The sequence below is a fragment of the Lepisma saccharinum genome, chromosome 16 (assembly GCF_977018435.1).
Source record: "Lepisma saccharinum chromosome 16, izLepSacc3.1, whole genome shotgun sequence".
Taxonomy (NCBI): domain Eukaryota; kingdom Metazoa; phylum Arthropoda; class Insecta; order Zygentoma; family Lepismatidae; genus Lepisma; species Lepisma saccharinum.
The window spans coordinates 6,000,991-6,019,432 of record NC_139244.1 but is presented as its reverse complement, the minus strand read 5'-3'; the positions used below and the strand labels follow the sequence as shown (position 1 = coordinate 6,019,432).

Below are 18,442 nucleotides of genomic sequence, written 5' to 3'. Positions count from 1 at the left end.
CGGTCAACTTTGATGCGATTGACTTTTCAAACGGTCAACTGTGATGCGATTGACTTTTCAAACGGTCAACTTTGATGCGATTGACTTTTCAAACGATCAACTTTGATGCGATTGACTTTTCAAACGGTCAACTTTGATTCGATTGACTTTTCAAACGGTCACATTTGATGCGATTGACTTTTCAAACGGTCAACTTTGATGCCATTGACTTTTCAAACGGTCAACTTTGATGCGATTGACTTTTCAAACGGTCAACTTTGATGCGATTGACTTTTCAAACGGTCAACTTTGATGCGATTGACTTTTCAAACGGTCAACTTTGATGCGATTGACTTTTCAAACGGTCAACTTTGATTCGATTGACTTTTGAAAAGGGTAACTGTGATGCGATTGACTTTTCAAACGGTCAACTTTGATGCGATTGACTTTTCAAACTGTCAACTGTGATGCGATTGACTTTTCAAACGGTCAACTTTGATGCGATTGACTTTTCAAACGATCAACTTTGATGCGATTGACTTTTCAAACGGTCAACTTTGATTCGATTGACTTTTCAAACGGTCAAATTTGATGCGATTGACTTTTCAAACGGTCAACTTTGATGCCATTGACTTTTCAAACGGTCAACTTTGATGCGATTGACTTTTCAAACGGTCAACTTTGATGCGATTGACTTTTCAAACGGTCAACTTTGATGCGATTGACTTTTCAAACGGTCAACTTTGATGCGATTGACTTTTCAAACGGTCAACTTTGATGCGATTGACTTTTCAAACGGTCAACTTTGATGCGATTGACTTTTCAAACGGTCAACTTTGATGCGATTGACTTTTCAAACGGTCAACTGTGATGCGATTGACTTTTCAAACGGTCAACTTTGATGCGATTGACTTTTCAAACGGTCAACTTTGATGCGATTGACTTTTCAAACGGTCAACTTTGATGCGATTGACTTTTCAAACGGTCAACTTTGATGCGATTGACTTTTCAAACGGTCAACTTTAATTCGATTGACTTTTGAAAAGGGTAACTGTGATGCGATTGACTTTTCAAACTGTCAACTGTGATGCGATTGACTTTTCAAACGGTCAACTGTGATGCGATTGACTTTTCAAACGGGTAACTGTGATGCGATTGACTTTTCAAACGGGTAACTGTGATGCGATTGACTTTTCAAACGGTCAACTTTGATGCGATTGACTTTTCAAACGGTCAACTTTGATGCGATTGACTTTTCAAACGGTCAACTGTGATGCGATTGACTTTTGAAAATGGTAACTGTGATGCGATTGTTTTTTCAAACGGTCAACTGTGATGCGATTGACTTTTGAAAAGGGTAACTGTGATGCGATTGACTTTTCAAACGGTCAACTTTGATGCGATTGACTTTTCAAACTGTCAACTGTGATGCGATTGACTTTTCAAACGGTCAACTTTGATGCGATTGACTTTTCAAACGATCAACTTTGATGCGATTGACTTTTCAAACGGTCAACTTTGATGCCATTGACTTTTCAAACGGTCAACTGTGATGCGATTGACTTTTCAAACGGTCAACTTTGATGCCATTGACTTTTCAAACGGTCAACTTTGATGCCATTGACTTTTCAAACGGTCAACTTTGATGCGATTGACTTTTCAAACGGTCAACTTTGATGCGATTGACTTTTCAAACGGTCAACTTTGATGCGATTGACTTTTCAAACGGTCAACTTTGATGCGATTGACTTTTCAAACGGTCAACTTTGATGCGATTGACTTTTCAAACGGTCAACTGTGATGCGATTGACTTTTCAAACGGTCAACTGTGATGCGATTGACTTTTCAAACGGTCAACTTTGATGCGATTGACTTTTCAAACGGTCAACTTTGATGCGATTGACTTTTCAAACGGTCAACTTTGATGCGATTGACTTTTCAAACGGTCAACTGTGATGCGATTGGCTTTTCAAACGGCCAACTGTGATGCGATTGGCTTTTCAAACGGCCAACTGTGATGCGATTGGCTTTTCAAACGGCCAACTGTGATGCGATTGGCTTTTCAAACGGCCAACTGTGATGCGATTGCCTTTTCACGTAACGCAAATCACAATTTACCGAATATTTGTATTTTTCTTAATGTACGTGGTTTCTCTTCCACTTTGGGCTAATTGCGACTATGAGGTAGAATGACTAAAGGACATTTTGTGATGAACCATGAGCAAAAGAACGCCCAGAATGGGACTCGAACCAAAAACTTTCGTCGACGAGTTCGTGAGTCAACTACTCAACTGAAGCTGCACAAAATACCATTTCCGGAACATACCCAGGAAGTCTTTAACCTTCCCACGCCGAGACATTGAGGACCCAGTTGAACTTCACCTCTGCCAACTCTCCGAAGACCAACCCATCATAGAGCACCCAGCGAGACCTTGAAAACCTTGAGCCCACTCGCCCATGCTATGTGGGTCATTAACAGAAACAGCCCACGGCTTTCTTCAAGGGGAACCGTCTATGGAATTATGCAACTTCCGCTTTTCCTCGGTCACGTGCACGTGAGACGTGGAGACGGAGTAACTAAGACGTTTGATGTTGGCTCAGGTAACAATCCTTTTCCATCTCAGTCGAGAGATCTTTTTCTTAACAGTCAACTATTATGCACGTTCTATTTATATTAGCTTCACACGTACGTAGGTGAGATAGAAAAAACAAAAAAAATCTTACGTAAAGCGGTTGACGTTGTTTCAACCATTAGAATGAGCTTTCAACAACCCTTTCTTTATTTGGTTATTTTAAAAATATATATAAACTGAATGAGTTTACATTGCCAGTTGTAACTCTTTATCACATATAAATTTCTACATATACTGGAATACGACTGCTTTTGTAATATTATAGCAGCTTCACCGCAACCGAATTGCGCACACTTTTGATCCAGAATTGCGCACAAATCTCACTGACCTGTTTTGCGCACAGATTTTGATCGAACGTTGCCACTTTGATAGCTTTAAAGTCTGTGCGCAAAACTGTTTTTTTTCTTTAGACAAGAATGGAGAGAGATATTGGAAATAAAATAGTAAATCATACCAATTTACTCAAACGTTAGGTTAGGTTAATGACTGCAAAACACGTGTAAGTGCACACACACACACACACACACACACACACACACACACACACACACAAACACAACAGAAGTGAGAACGGCTTGAGAACATTTTACATCTGACAACATCGCCTCATTTTTTTGTGCGCAATCCTGCACATTGTGACAGCTTCTCAACGGCTTATCAGATACCACTGATAAAACCGGAAAAGTGTGCGCAATCCGGCTGTAGCCAGCAGCTTTCAAAGTATACTGCACACTAAAACTGGAAAATCAAGGACAATATTAGCCTAAAATTGTAAAAATATAATACATTTTATGAGCGTCTGTCTTTGTGTCTTTAGAGCACCACTCAGTTGGAAGCCAAGTTTTGATATGGTTTTTGGACCGTCATGAAAATCTAAATCCATTGGACTAGAGTGCCGCAGCGAGATGATTTCGCTCAAGCGCCAAATAGTTCGCACGGACGACGCTAGGTAGCGTACGGAATTGAGAGCTTCTGCGAACGAGCAAAACGAGCGGTTTACGCTCGAAGCCCAGTAGTTCACGTATAACCGTAATTTGTCTGTGGTAGTACACCCTCAAATATTCATCTTGAAGTGAAAGACTTAGCGAAATTGAAACTTAAGTGAACACAGTCGCCATCTCCATGGTAACATGTAGGTTAGCCTATCTTACCAATGCAGTGATATATGAAAATGAATAGATAATTATGGGCTGAAACTACCAGGGCAGATTTTTACATATAGGGTCATTCCATTCCAAGTGAACCGGGGTCTGAATCTTGACATCTCAGAAATTGATAATTTTTGGTGCAGTGGTAGTACCAGCAAAGTTGACGAAAACTGCCAAATTTCAGATTTCGTTTCTTTGTGGTGAGAGAGAGTGAAACCCTCTGAAATTTTCAGCAGAATGAAGGTTCAATACGCAGACAATTGTTTGTCAGGGGAGAGTGTATGAGTGGGTGGAAAAATCTAAAGACGGAAGACGAATTGTCAGTGATTAACACGGAAGTGGGAGGTGAGTTTGCGTGGCAGCTGAGGCAGTGATCAGCGTATCCGTTAATTTAGTACTCTCCCTGGCTAAAACAATTGTCTCTTTACTGAACCTTCATTCTGCTGTAGATTTCAGAGGGTTTCACTCCCTCTGACCACAAAAAACTAATATCACTTCGTTGCTCTTCTATGGTGCAAGCCAACAGTGTAGCGGCCATGTTGTACGAGCTACTGCACGACACCTTTATGGCTTGTTGCTAAGGAACCTTTTTGAGTTCCGAAACACAAATTTTCGTTCTGCATAAATCTCCATGAAGGTTAGAATAAAATTCCTGTTATTTAATGACTTCTCCTCGTACATTTTTCAATTTGCTTACCTGATAAAACTTTAGGTATTTTCATGTTATTTATAGTCAATAAATTTAGCAAATTTCGCACACATTAAAATACAAAAACAATTTCCATAGGAACCCATTACCGTTCCATTATGAAATTTTGCACACAAATAGTCAATTGATGTCTTCAAAGCACATATTTTTTTCAAAAAAAAAAAAATGTTTTTGATATTTTCAAAAAAACTTTTCAAGTTTCTTTAATATTACAAAATTCAAATACCACAGTCATGTTGCATTTCAAATTAAAGTTCATTAAAAGCAGAAGAAAATGACATCAATTTGAGCTCTCTAGGTCAAATAGTTTTTGATCTACAGCTGTTTAAAATTTTGAAAATGTCAAATTTTGGGATTCTTGCTTTTTTGAAAGTCAATAACTCAAAAACTAATTGCCGATGAAATCTGAAATGTGGCAGTTTTTGTCCTCTTGTTAGGTGCAATGATATTTTTATTGGTTGATTTGACATGGAATGACCCTATATATACAGGGTGTTACTAAAGTTCATTTCCAACGCTTATAGGAGGTGATTCTACAAGTGAAAATAAACACAAAAGTTCATGTGACGAAATGCAGAAAACTGCACCCATTCGGAGTTATTGAAGTGGGAAAAAGTGTGAAAATTATGTTTACAAGGAAATAGTGGCACAACGGCCAACCATAGGACCGCGGCAAAGGGCGTTCCACAAAGAAATGCTACATGCTTTATTCAAAGGAGGACATGGCAGATGTGTGAAGTTGATCCGCAAGGGAATCCCCAAAGGAAGCGAATGGGTCTGTTGAAGTCATGGGGGAAGGGAAGGGTTTAGCGAGATCTGTTATCCACGGAAAGTGATATGTGGAGACTGACAACTAAGAAGAAAGCGAATATCCGCAGTGGACAACACCATTCTGTAGAAAAACAAAGATGGTGGTGGTGCTGCGCTAGGTAGCATATGTGTCGACATGTTCACTGTGTGCAGAGTGGAGGTGCCGTGGGAACCACATCACAGACGATTTTCAAACTGTCTGCCATTAACTTCCACGCAGGGATGACAACGCCGAATCAAGGATTGTCTAGTGCGAGCAAACAACCCCGCGGTGTCTGCTATCGTCGCTGCAACGACATTAATGCGTGCAACGAGATCCTCGGCTGACACGACAGGTGTAACACCCTGTATATACAGGGTGTCCAAAAGTTCCATTAGCCCCCCTCCCTTTGAATCGTAGACAAACCTGCAAATTGTTATTTCAACAGCATGTGTATGATGAGAGGATGGTATGCCATTAAATCAGACCAATGACCACTATTTTCTCCAGAGGATCTGTGTGCACACCGCCATTTTCATGGCACAGTATTATTTGCCTCCAGTTGCGATGTGAAATCCTCCGTAACATAAGATGTCAGATCTGGATTTCGGGATGGCCATTGTAAGAGAATTCCTCAATGATGTGTTTAGAGACAAACGATTTGGACGAGGATCGCCAAATTTACCAGCACCTTTAAAATGGCCACCTCGAAGTCCAAATCTGACATCTTGTGATAATGTGCTATGGGACAGAAAGTCGCTCATAATCGTTATCAGACAACTGAGGAACTTCAAGAAGCTGTTCGCAGTGCGTTTGCTTCCTTCACGTCAGCCAAGTTACGGAGGATTTCACATCGCATCGCACCTGGAGGCGAATAATACTGTGCCATGAAAATGGCGGTGTGCACACAGAGTAAATGGTGGCCATTGGTCTGATTTAATGGATACCATCCTCTCGTCATACGCATGCAGTTAAAATAACATTTTGCAGGTTTGTCTACAATTCAAAGAGGGGGTAATGGGACTTTTGGTACACCCTGTATACTACGGTTATTGTCACATTGAAATGATATTTGATTCTATACCCTTAAATTGAAGGAAATGTAAGAATAATTTTTGATAAAATTTAAGAAAATGTTGATGAATTGAGCATAAAATTGATTGCTGCAAAAACCAGACTGCTTGAAAATGCAAGCACTGAAGCTTGTTCAGTTACGGAGGGTGGGTGAGGTAAAAGTTCTTAGAAGTGACGCAGTATAAGACGCAAATTGTGGTAAGTAGAAGAACACGAGGAAGAGAAGCATAATATGACGAACGCATTGCGTTTCGTTGTAATTTCCTCGTAAGCTTTGAATTATGCATCACGATGCTTTAATTGACGTCGTACGGGGGAAAAAAAAACTTGAAACTGGACGTGTGAAAAGTTGGTAATTTCAGACTGGCCGGGGGGTGGGTGGGAAAACGTGGTAGCTTTCAATGTCATGGTTGTTTCTAAATCGCCCGCTGTGCGTGTATGAGTGCATTTATAGGTGTTTCCTCTATAAAGGTTACGTTTCCACGCGTGGTGTTAACAAGGCGTTTGTAGGCAGAGGAAACCATTCTTTCTACTGATTTACGTCACAAGGTGAGCATTTTGAATGCTTGACGCACTCCGGTAATTGTTGCTTTTTTCCTGTATTTTTTTTGGAAGTGGCAATCCAAGGCTGTCATTTCATAAGAGTTCAGTTTGTGGGTGATACAGCGATTCTGTCTCGATTTCCACATGAGATTCTATTATTAGTCTTTATAATAATAATGCTTTTTTTTATCAACCGACCAAGAAGTTTATTTTGTGACGTAACAGCCCTGCAGGAAAATTAAGTTTCCTCGATGAGACATGAGATTAGAAAGGAACAGTATTACAGCTCTGGACCACACATTTGTCTCTCTGGACTGGGCATGGCCACTCTTTTTCGAAAAAAACTGAAAATCGAGAAATCATTTTTTCGGAAACTCAAGAAAAAGTACGAAATTTTTTTCGAGAAATAAAAAGTAACAATTTTTGGAAAATTTCTAGTCTTCTTAAACCCGAAGGTTCATGGCTGCAGCAACACAGGCCTTCCATCTGTCCCAATCCTGAGCAAGATCTATTTGGGTGATCAAAGTGATCCCTCCATCTTCGTCTTGGCCTTCCTACAGGTCTCTTACCATCACGTTTCCCAACAAGAATCCGGTAAACTCTTCTTTCCTCTCCCATTCGTGCCACATGGCCTGCCCACCTATGTCTTCTTGATTTAATTATTCTAATAATATCTGAATACAAATTATGTAACCTTCTCCACTCACCTGTCTCCTCATCCCTTTTAGGTCCAAATATTTTCATAAGGATCTTATTTTCAAATACTCTCAATTTATGTTCCTCTTTCAATGTAAGGGACCAAGTTTCACATCCATGTAATGCTACAGGCAAAATTACTGTTTTGTATATTTTAACTTTTAGTTTCGTAGATATTAAACGAGAAGACAAAAGTTTATGAAGAGAAAAGTAAAATGTATTTCCTGAATTAAGCCTGCTTTTTATTTCATCTTTAATATAATTTTCATTTGTTAGTATTACTCCTAAGTACTTGAATTTGCAAACTGGTTCAAACTAGTTGTTATCAATAATTAGATTTTAATTATTACCTAACACTTGGTTTCCGCCTGTAAACATACATTTAGTTTTCTCTTTGTTAACTTCCAAACCTATCTCTTAGCTGCTTTGGAGTTTCGAAAAACATTTTTTTTTTTCGAGAAAAGACAAACTAATTTTCCTCCCCTTTCACCCCCCAAAAAAACAACAACTGAGAATCGAAAAATTCAGTTTCGAAGTTTACCTTGATAAAGTCTAGTTTTCAAAACCTGCCATATTCAGGTAAAATACCTCATTTCGCTGCCACATGTCGGAATATCATGAGGTAAATTGTAACATATAGACATAGCTACTACTCCTTTGTTCGGCCGCCCTTCTCAGTTAATGTCTCAGCCGGATAAGATGTATCATCTGTCTGATTTTTTCCTTTGATAAGATTTGTGCTCAATGGTGGATATGTCAACTAAGCGGTTTGAAATGTGTGTAACAGTACGTGTATGCTTTTAAATACCAACAATATGCAATAATTTGTGTGCAATAAAAGAGAAGGAAGATTTCTGGACAGGACAGGTCATCAGTTGGTTGATGTTGAAGGCAAACTCGAAGGAATGGTGCAAAGGTGAATTTCAAAATGCAGGCAGCTTTTGTCAGAGGATAGCTAATTTCAATAGAATGAGGCCTTGGTTTACAAAAGTTCAAGGTTCACGGAATGTGATAGTATTACTAAATCGTATTAGGTCAGGACATACAACTACTAAAAGTCATTTACAAAAGATCCGGATTGTACAAAACCCAAACTGTACATGTGGCAACAAGGAAGATATACACCATATCATATTTGAGTGTAATAGATACACACAAGAAAGAGAGACATTCTATAAAACTCTTATAAACTGTGCAATTCCTTTTCCTCATTGTTTGGAATCTTTGATTTGTGAACCTAACCTTACAGTTGGATATATATTGTTATCTTTTTTCAGAAATTGTGGCTTAACTGTTTAGTAGAAAAAACTTTTATTGATAGTGTCTTTTAATAAGAATGTACTAAAAATGTAAGTTTATGTACAGTACATATATAGATATGGGAAAAACAGCTTAGCGGTAATCCCAAGTAAAATATAAATAAATAAATAAAAATCAGTTTGTCAGTTTCCATTTCTTTGTTTAGTAATACACCTTTTACCAACTTTTCATTTTCTGAGTCATTGCTTAGTTTTTTGCACCAAAATATGTTAATTTGTTAGACGCAATAATACGCATAACCAACGTTTCTTTTTGAATGTTTCCTTTCCTATAGGGGAGACAAATCTGAACTCTGTGGAGAATTGATTTCTCATATTTCCTATCTGGCTACACTGAAACTTTTTAATTCTTTAAATATTTCAATTCTTTCTTTTTTCTTTTAATGTTTTTGTTTTCGCAACGCTTCATTTGATTTTTTTTATATTAAAGAACATTATCTTTTGGCCAATCCATTACCCTTTTTTAATACCCCAAGAAATGGACATCCGGAAAGGGGGACCATGGCCCCCTTGGAGAGTGAAGGTCCAACTAAAAAGTATATATTTTACACAATTTCATTTGTCACAGTAATTTATGTTTATTATTATAATGGTGCTGAAGTAGCATCATAATTTCAGACTGAAACATCCCTATTATGGGGGAAAATATGCCTCCTTTCCCCCCCGTGGAAAATTACCTTGCTTGCCCTCCCTGGAAAAAATCCTGCGGACGTCCGTGTCCCAAGAAAGTTATTGATATTTTCTACTTAAGTGTCAAATAATCGCACTTTTAGTTAACTGTACCTAAATAAACAAGTTTCTTTGAGCAAAATGAAATGTAAAGATGGTTGCCGGTTAAGCAAAATTATCAGTTAAATTTGCTCTTATTCTAATAACGTAATTCCTTTTCGAGAAAAAGTACAAGAAAGTAATGGATTTGTCAACAGAAATTACATTTTAACACTAAAAGTTTGGAAACAAGTTCATGGAGCTAAATAATGTTTTGCGAAAAACTAAAATATTTCGATAATGAAAAATCGACAGACAAAAAGAAGAAACTTTGAAAAAGACAAAAACAAGGAAATGAAAAACTTTTCTAAAAAACAAAAAGGCTGAAAACGTTAATTTTTTTTCGAAGAACAAAGAAAAATGGAAAGAGCTCAAAACCAACAATCGAAAAAAAAAATTCACTTTCGAAAATTGCCATCCCTATTCTGGACATCAAGGTTGAACAATCCAGGCGACTGGAGGGCGCCAAACCATCACTCCCCTGGATGATATAATTTGAGGCTGTTGGCTAACCGTTATGTAGCAATTTAACCTATGACATTACTAGCGAACGGAGCTGTTTTCGTACCAATCGTTTGAGATATGTATTTTAGGACATGAAATAAAGTAAAATGAACGCACTTTGTTGCATCTTTTTTATGAAATTAGCACATTTATCCCCTTTTATCACTCTCTTGGATGCCTCCGCACCTTTTTCCCTCCTTTTCTTTCACATTTTGTTAAAAAAATTGGACAGAAAAGTGAATTACCGGGTGGCCAGAATCAAAGTTACCAAACTCAGAGCCCTCTGTAGCCTGTTTGAGGCATCGCAGAACTCTGAAATTTGGTGAATCCACTATGCAGACCAGTGTTGCCACAAACTGGTGGTACAATTTTCCTTTGCTATGGGCAAAATTTCCCTTTTTTTGCATTCAATTTTTCCCTTCTCTAAAAATCGCATACAATTATAATAAGTAGTACATAGTCTGTACTAATATCGAGTTTGGTGTCTTCAAATTTCCATTGAATTTTGATGTTTTTCATTCCATTTCTTTTAAAACTTGATCCGAAATTCCCTTCATGAAGGGAAATTTCCTTTCATGTGGCAACGCTGATGCAGACCATGGGGGAGAGGATGGTGATAAAAAAGAAAATAGTTCAATTTTCCGCCACCAGGTTGAAATGTTGCGCTGTACTTTCATGATGGGTTGTAATAGTGATGTAAACTGCTCCGATCGGTTATGGATTTGCCTTTACCTTGCAATCTTGCAATAAACGAGAGATTATTTTCTCGCAACTTCCAGCCACTAACAAATGTCTTTCTAATTCATAACTCAGCTAAATCACTTAACGTGATTATTTGTACAGACCATCATGGAAGTACAGCGCCACATTTCAACCTGGTGGCGAAAATTGAACTATTTTCTTTTTTGTCGCCATCCTCTTCCCTATGGTCTGCATAGTGGAATCGCCAAATTTCAGAGTTCTAGGATGTCTCAAACAGGCTACAGAGGGCTCTGAGTTGGGTAACTTTAATTCTGGCCACTCGATATTTTCACTCTTGTTGAACGGCTACATAAAATCCCATAGACTCATTTTGTATAGAAGAATGATTGATTGAGTTGGTGTTTTAAGTGCACTGTATACACAGTAAGGCTAATCGGGACTGGACCTACAGTTTAAAGTGGGAACCGAACCACTATGTGCTTCCACCGGGTATCGAATCCGGAACCCTTTGACTACAAGACGACAACGCTACCCAGTAATGGATTAAGGTGGGTGCTATTGATGCTACAGCAGTAGGCCCATTCCTGAAATAGGCCCAGATAAAAACTGACGAGAATTTTCCGAAAGCTGAACAGTTTTCTTTTACTATATCAACCTGAAAATAAATCTTACAATGAAATTTGGAGCCCCAATTTCGGACGCCTAGACACAGCGTTACTTCTTATACAGTTACTATCATTCCTTACGCTGTGACGTAACTATAACGTCGTTGTGTTTATTGTTCACCGAAGATTTCAAGTTAATCCTATCAATTTTACGTTACACAGTTTACTTAGTAATTTCGCTGCGTTTTTTTTCTAAGTCTTGGCGATTGTTGCCACTTTATTATTATTATTATTAAGTGCGACGTAGTAAATTTTCACCTTGAAAGTCAAATTATAACATGTTTCCCATAAATTATGTCATTTACTATATAACGGTCAAATATTGAGTGACAAGTAATTAATCTAATTGCCCGTTAGTAGGAATTAATTGCAATTGGTAATATTAATATCCGTCGCGAATACAGGTGTCTAGCGAACTGCCTTAGCCAGCACTAGCTTGCTCAACCACCGTTTTTCGCCCGAATTCGGATTTACATGCATTCTTATGGGAATAACAAGAAAAATGCAACTTCTAAACCAATGGACCGAATTGGATGAGATTTTAACCAGCGGAAGAACACATCATGAAAGTACTGATTCCAAGATTTGAGCCTAATCAGAACAGAACTACGGGAGTTATGAATTATTAAAGATTCATCGCTGAATTGAAAGGGAGAAGCTACCCTACTGAGATGCCTTTGCTTTTCGTGACTGACTACAATGGAGGAAGAGTTAGCCTAACCTCTGCGCGAGGGGCTGCTACCAAAGGTTAAGGACCGGAGTGAGCATTGACCAGGATAGGAGGACAACGGTCACAGCACCAGAAACAATAAACAAGCACCTGATCATAGAGGGTAGCGCGTCACTACGTTCAAATCTGGAATAAAAGGGATGATTTGAAACAGTTTTACACAGTTTGCCTACAATCGCCACCGGAGTGTGAGCTACGCGCGACCGAGCTGCGAGTTGCAAGCAGACTCGAGGTCTGGATTTGTTTTTCCTCGAGTGAGTGTTTCAGAGCCATGGAGTAGAGCAGAATAGAACCAGGGGGTCGTTACTCCCCCTTGCCGTCAACGCATCCGTGCACATACGTGTGGTTATGTGAGAATAACGCCAGACACGTCCACCCGTGTCAATCGTCCGAAACAACGTCCTAAGTAGTGAAAGTTAATAACATTTGATATCCATGTGAAACCGCGAATGGCTCATCGCGTATGTTCGTCTCATCGCCCAAGTCACGTATCTGTACTTACGAGTGACCGCGAAGAACTGACCTATTATTGCACAAGTTGTCGTATGGAGTCGACAGTGAACGAGTGAAGCCAGGATCCGATGAGGCCAGATTTAGCTGCCGACTGATCCACTTTCGCCAACCAGGATAACCGCGAGGTGCAACAATGGAGCGTGGAGGCCTTCCAAAACTGTAGGACCACTTTCACCCAACCCAGGTCAGAGGGAATGCAGCGAAGGTAAGATCCAACCATGTGCGTGTGTGAGAAAGATGACGACTATCTACCGCGAATCTGCGTGAATCAAATCATTGCTTAACTTAAATCAGTGATATGGCATCCCTAAGCATCGGTATTCCGGCGGAAGTAATCAATGTTAAAGATGAGAGTTTATGTTAGCCGCAAACGACAGTTCATGAAATATATTTATACCTTCAGAAAAGATAGAAGGGGTTCGCACAAGGAACAATTATTCACTTTATGCTTAAAATCCTAAACGATAAATTGTAAAAGGCAAGGTAGCCAGACATAACAAGAGTATGGTCAAAGTAGTAATTAATCTAACCTTTGTAATTGTCATATTGTCGCCATATGCCATGGAATGAGAGTATGAATGTGAGATCGAGTGAAAGAGGGCAAGATGTACTGTGTATTTATCTGTGCTTTAATATATGTGTATATTCAGAAACACCGTAGTATTATGTAACGTCATTTCAGGTATTCAAAATCAAATCCTCCTAGGTTTATTCTCGGTAACTCCGACTGTTAGGCACTTATCCTGACCGTATTATAATTCATGTAATGTTTAATTCGCCCAGCAGGTGAGGCGAGAGATTCTTCGTTGTTGCGTTGCTAAGCTCAGCTCAGTTGAGTCAGTTGAGTTAATTAGTTATTTATTAAATTAGCAGCCCGTGACAACTATAGTGTTTAATAAACTGGTTTAGACCTGATTAAGGCATTTTATCAGCACCTTATTTTGCACCTTTTTGAAAACATTTTCAGAACCTTTTTTTCCCCTATCTCGACCATAATTTTGCACCTTTTAATCCCTTCCCTAGACATTACTGTTATCTTGATATCATTATGTATGTATTAATGTATACCTACAACAAACGTGTATTCTTAAAGCCAGGGTTGTTAAAGTTCCACGAACACTTAAATTCTATTGGGTTCTATTGGATTCTGCTGCTGGACCGCAATCTGTTTTTCTCGCACAATTTAAATTCGGTCCAAGTGGCGTGTTGTTTCATTGCAAAAAGGTTCCTGGAGCGTATTTAAATTGTTCCCGAATAAAGGATTCTGAACCATATTAAAATTGGTGCGGGAAAAAAATGTTCCTGGACCGAATTTAAATTCATCCGGAAAATGGTTCCTGGACCGAATTGAAATGCTATAAATATGAAAAGGTTCTACACTGTCTAGAACTCATTTACGTTTGCTGATTTTCTCTCCCAGTCAGGGATTGAATTTATTTACAATTCCTGGACCAGGGTTGACGGATCAAAAGTTTCCTTCTAAAAATGTCGCAAGTACGTTTTACATTGGAATGTCACACTGCGGTTGTAGAAAACGTAGCGCAGGGAATAAATCAAAACGCTGTTGTTCTCTCGTGGCGTGGGCCACGTTCAAAAACTCCCTTGTCGAAGAGTTACTGTACGTAACGCAATGGTCTATATTGAGTTCAAACAAACCCATCACGTGTTGCTCTGGCCTCTGGAATCCAATCCAGGAACCGCAGCCAATAGGAGGCGCTGATGAGGTAACGTGAGGCTGCTGTGTCCCCAGCAGATATCACAACAGGGAACGGCAGTGCTGCTACAACCAAGTGAAGGAAGGCGCGCGAGAGAATGGGGCTACATGGAGAGTGGTAACGTGACTGCAGCGTTTGCGTTTCGCCCATTTATACCTTGTATGTACCTTAGATTCTCGAGACAGCCAGCATCTGGATTAGTCTTTCATGCTCACAAGTGGATAATTGTTTATCGTCTGGTCGGTATTCGATGCAAGTTGCGTATTGTTTCATTTCAATACGGATGTTGGACCCTATTTAAAGTGATTCGGTGAAAAAGGTTCCTGGACTGAATTTAAATTGATCTGGAAAAAAAGGTTCCTAGACCGAATTGAAATACCTTACAGATAAAAGGGTTCTTTACGGTCCAGAACCCATTTACGCTTGCTGATTTTCTCTCCTGGACCGGAATTGAATTTAATTAAAATTCCTGGACCGGAATTGAATTTAATTAAAATTCCTGGACCGGAATTGAATTTAATTAAAATTCCCGGACCGGAATTGAATTTAATTAAAATTCCCGGACCGGAATTGAATTTAATTCAAATTTCCGGACCGGAATTGAATTTAATTAAAATTCCTGGACCGGAATTGAATTTAATTAAAATTCCTGGACCGGAATTGAATTTAATTAAAATTCCTGGACCGGAATTGAATTTAATTAAAATTCCTGGACCGGAATTGAATTTAATTAAAATTCCCGGACCGGAATTGAATTTAATTAAAATTTCCGGACCGGAATTGAATTTAATTAAAATTGCTGGACCGGAATTGAATTTAATTAAAATTCCTGGACCGGAATTGAATTTAATTAAAATTCCTGGACCTTTAACAACCCTGCTTATAGCTTTTCTTTCTCTTATTTGAAACCGTAAAATGGTCAAGGTTTTTTTTTTATTGGGGGTGAAAAGTAAGGGGACCAGGGTGGAAGGCCACCGATGAAGGAAGAAACTCCCTTCAACGTAGCACACTGCATTTTGCAGACTAGCGAGGCACTGGCGTCCGGACTTACAGCCAGTATAATTCTCTGTTGTGTTCTGGCCATATTGCTTTCCAACTATGGTGTACGTATAATATAGAATCTAATTTTAGTTCGGTTTTTTTGCAGGTTCAAAGATCATCCTCCGAGGAGTGAATGGACTCTTCCGTGCTGGTCAGCTGACGGCCATCTTGGGCCCCTCGGGAGCTGGGAAGACCACCTTGCTCAACGTCCTGGCGGGATACAAGTAAGTACTTGTCTCTTCTCGAATTTCGATCTATACAGCTTGCCGTACACGACGGCAGATTGACCCGTCCGCGCAGCACAGAGCGTCACGTGACTGCGACAGCCAATCGGCGTCACTCCTTTTGAAGATGCTTCTGGCGAAGGCGTGGCTACCAGGGATTCTGGCAACGTCGTTGGGCTGTGTTCCGCAGTGTTGTCTCTGTCTGCGCGGCCATAGGCCATTATATGTGGCAAGGTGTATGTATACTCCTCATGAATTTTAGTCTGACACAGAAAGGAGCATTCCCATCTATAAGAAAGAGATAGTGAATGCGATTTGGGAGCATTACAGATGGGGCTGATCCGATACCGGCTGTAACTTTTCCGTCGTTTTATCGTTCGCTGAATTGTGAAAAATGCTACGCGATATTATTATTATTATTATTATTATTATAGTTTTGCAAAATTTGAAGTTTCCGTTGATTTTGTACCAATGTTATGTGGAAGAACTTATTTTTGTGATTACATAACAGGAATTTTTATATTCTGATGTAATTTTTGTATATTTTAAACCTAAACTCTAGTAAATTGATGCTCAACCAGGCAGGGGCCAGGGGGGGCTCAGCCCCCTAGAACTGCCGTCAGCCCCCCTCCCCCCTGGCACTGCCATCAACCAGGTAAACTATTTTGCATAATTTGTTTGCAGTGAAGTGTGAAAATGTAGACAACTCACAACTTTAAGGATAAATCCACAGCATATGAGCAGTATCTATTACATTCGCTCATTTTGTTTATGGGCAGAAGTAGCTGCAAGTATTTAGAATATTCTCTAGACTTCAGAAAGTTCTTTCATAGGGGAGCTTCTTTATCTGTACCTTCATTGTCCCTGTTGCAACCCGTTTAGACAGAAATCTGTGACTTTGATGTCATCATGCAAGTTCCCTCCGCATCTGCGTCAAATGTCAACAGCAGCTCCCAAGTTTTGGGAAGGAAGGGGAGTTTAATTGCTTCGGCCGGGGGTGGAATATACTGTAGGCACTGTGGTTAAATATTGTGCGTTTGTTGTGTGTGATATACATATCTGTATCATCTAAAATAGTATGGGGTGTGTAAGGGATAATTTCAGTATCAGTCAATTAACACTTCAAGAGATGTTTTAAAAGATGTAGAAAATGTAGTATTTGTGTAGTATATGATATTTATAAATGAATGAGCCCCCAACACACATAATTTACCTTCATTTAATATTTTTTTAAAAAATGGACTTGGTTTACAAAGCCCCCCCTCCTGATAACCCGCGAGCCCCTCCTGGAGATCAATTCTAGCTACGGGCCTGTGCTCAACCACTAATATTAATGAATATTGTGAACAACTTTCAATTATTATAATTTTCAAGCATCGGTATTGGTAGAATTCGGTATGAACATCACTCAGTGTTATCGGATCAGTTCTAATTATAGTGTAGTGCATCACACGGTATTCCCGCAGAACCCAAGCCGTACATTTTGCCTCCGCCTTGACCTTTCGAACTTCAGAACGTGACTTTTCTAGACTTGACGTGTGGTTTTGATAATGATGGTCTGGCAACCTTGATAATTTTTGCGAGATACTTGCTTTTCCTACAATTAGCCTTTTACCGGGTCGTGTGATTCAAACCTTTGTGCGTGACTTGCATATTTCTGCTCTGAAAATTCCAAAACTTACGTCATTCAGGACTAGACTTGTTTCTTTGTTGTATTTTTGTTTCGCTGCTATGGTACCAAGCCAAGGGCGGCCGCAGGATTCTTTCTCAAGGGGGGCAGATTTCACGAGTCCGTGTCGCTTGCGCCGAGGCTTCTTATCGGTTCATTTCCGCCGCGACATATGTCAAGACCTTCCTTGGTCCACAATCCGGAGTGTCATCACCGCCGCGCGCATGTGTGTTTATGACGTTTCCCAGTTCCAGCTGTGTTTATATCTTCGATTGAAAAGGAAGATGATTGGTAAATGAATGTAAGATGAAAGTATATATGAGGGATATACATTGGGAAATTAGTATTTATGTAAAACTGAGACTTGAGAGAGACGACAAGATGGCTGAGAATATGGAAATGATAGAAACAACGCGTGCAATGCCTTCGAGCATTTGCATACCTACAAGAATTCAAATAACGTTTGTATTGTTGTTGTGCAAGTGTATCGAAATATTGTGTTTATATATACGTAGCTATTACTTATATAATGTTTTCAAAATATGACACTGTATTTATAATGTTTTTGACAATTTTATGTAGTGTATAATAATTAAGTGTAACAGACTGGCACATACTTGTAGAATGCTTGGAATATTTTAACAATACTGTATTTACAATGTTTTTTGACGATTAACGATAAATGATTAATATAGGCTGATACTGATTTATGTATTTTCTGTTGTAGAATAAAATTGATAAAAGTAATCCTGTGTAACTCTTTTGAAATAAGTAAAGAAAAGTCATATTTGACACTCTGGATAGGTTTAACATTTCAGTGTAAACACAGCTGTGCTTCGTCATAAACACACGTTTGATTTTATGTTTTAAGTCCACTTTATGCACTATGCACCATGTGCCCATAAACACACCTTCTTGAAAATGTTGTTTTTGTGGTCAGATGTGCCGACGGCAGATAAAAGAGGGCAGCGGGAATCCCCAGATCAGTGCCGGATCTACAACCCGCAAAACCCCACAGTA

The 18,442-nt window shown here is 39.2% G+C and overlaps 1 protein-coding gene across 1 annotated transcript in view; it reads left to right on the top strand.

The window, feature by feature from the left end:
* LOC146000219 (ATP-binding cassette subfamily G member 4-like) overlaps positions 1-18,442 on the top strand; it is a 140,023-nt gene that overhangs the window by 29,148 nt on the left and 92,433 nt on the right. The window contains exon 2 of the mRNA XM_083137617.1: positions 15,636-15,753. Coding sequence (XP_082993743.1) covers positions 15,636-15,753 — 118 coding nt within the window. The remainder of the gene's footprint in view (positions 1-15,635; positions 15,754-18,442) is intronic.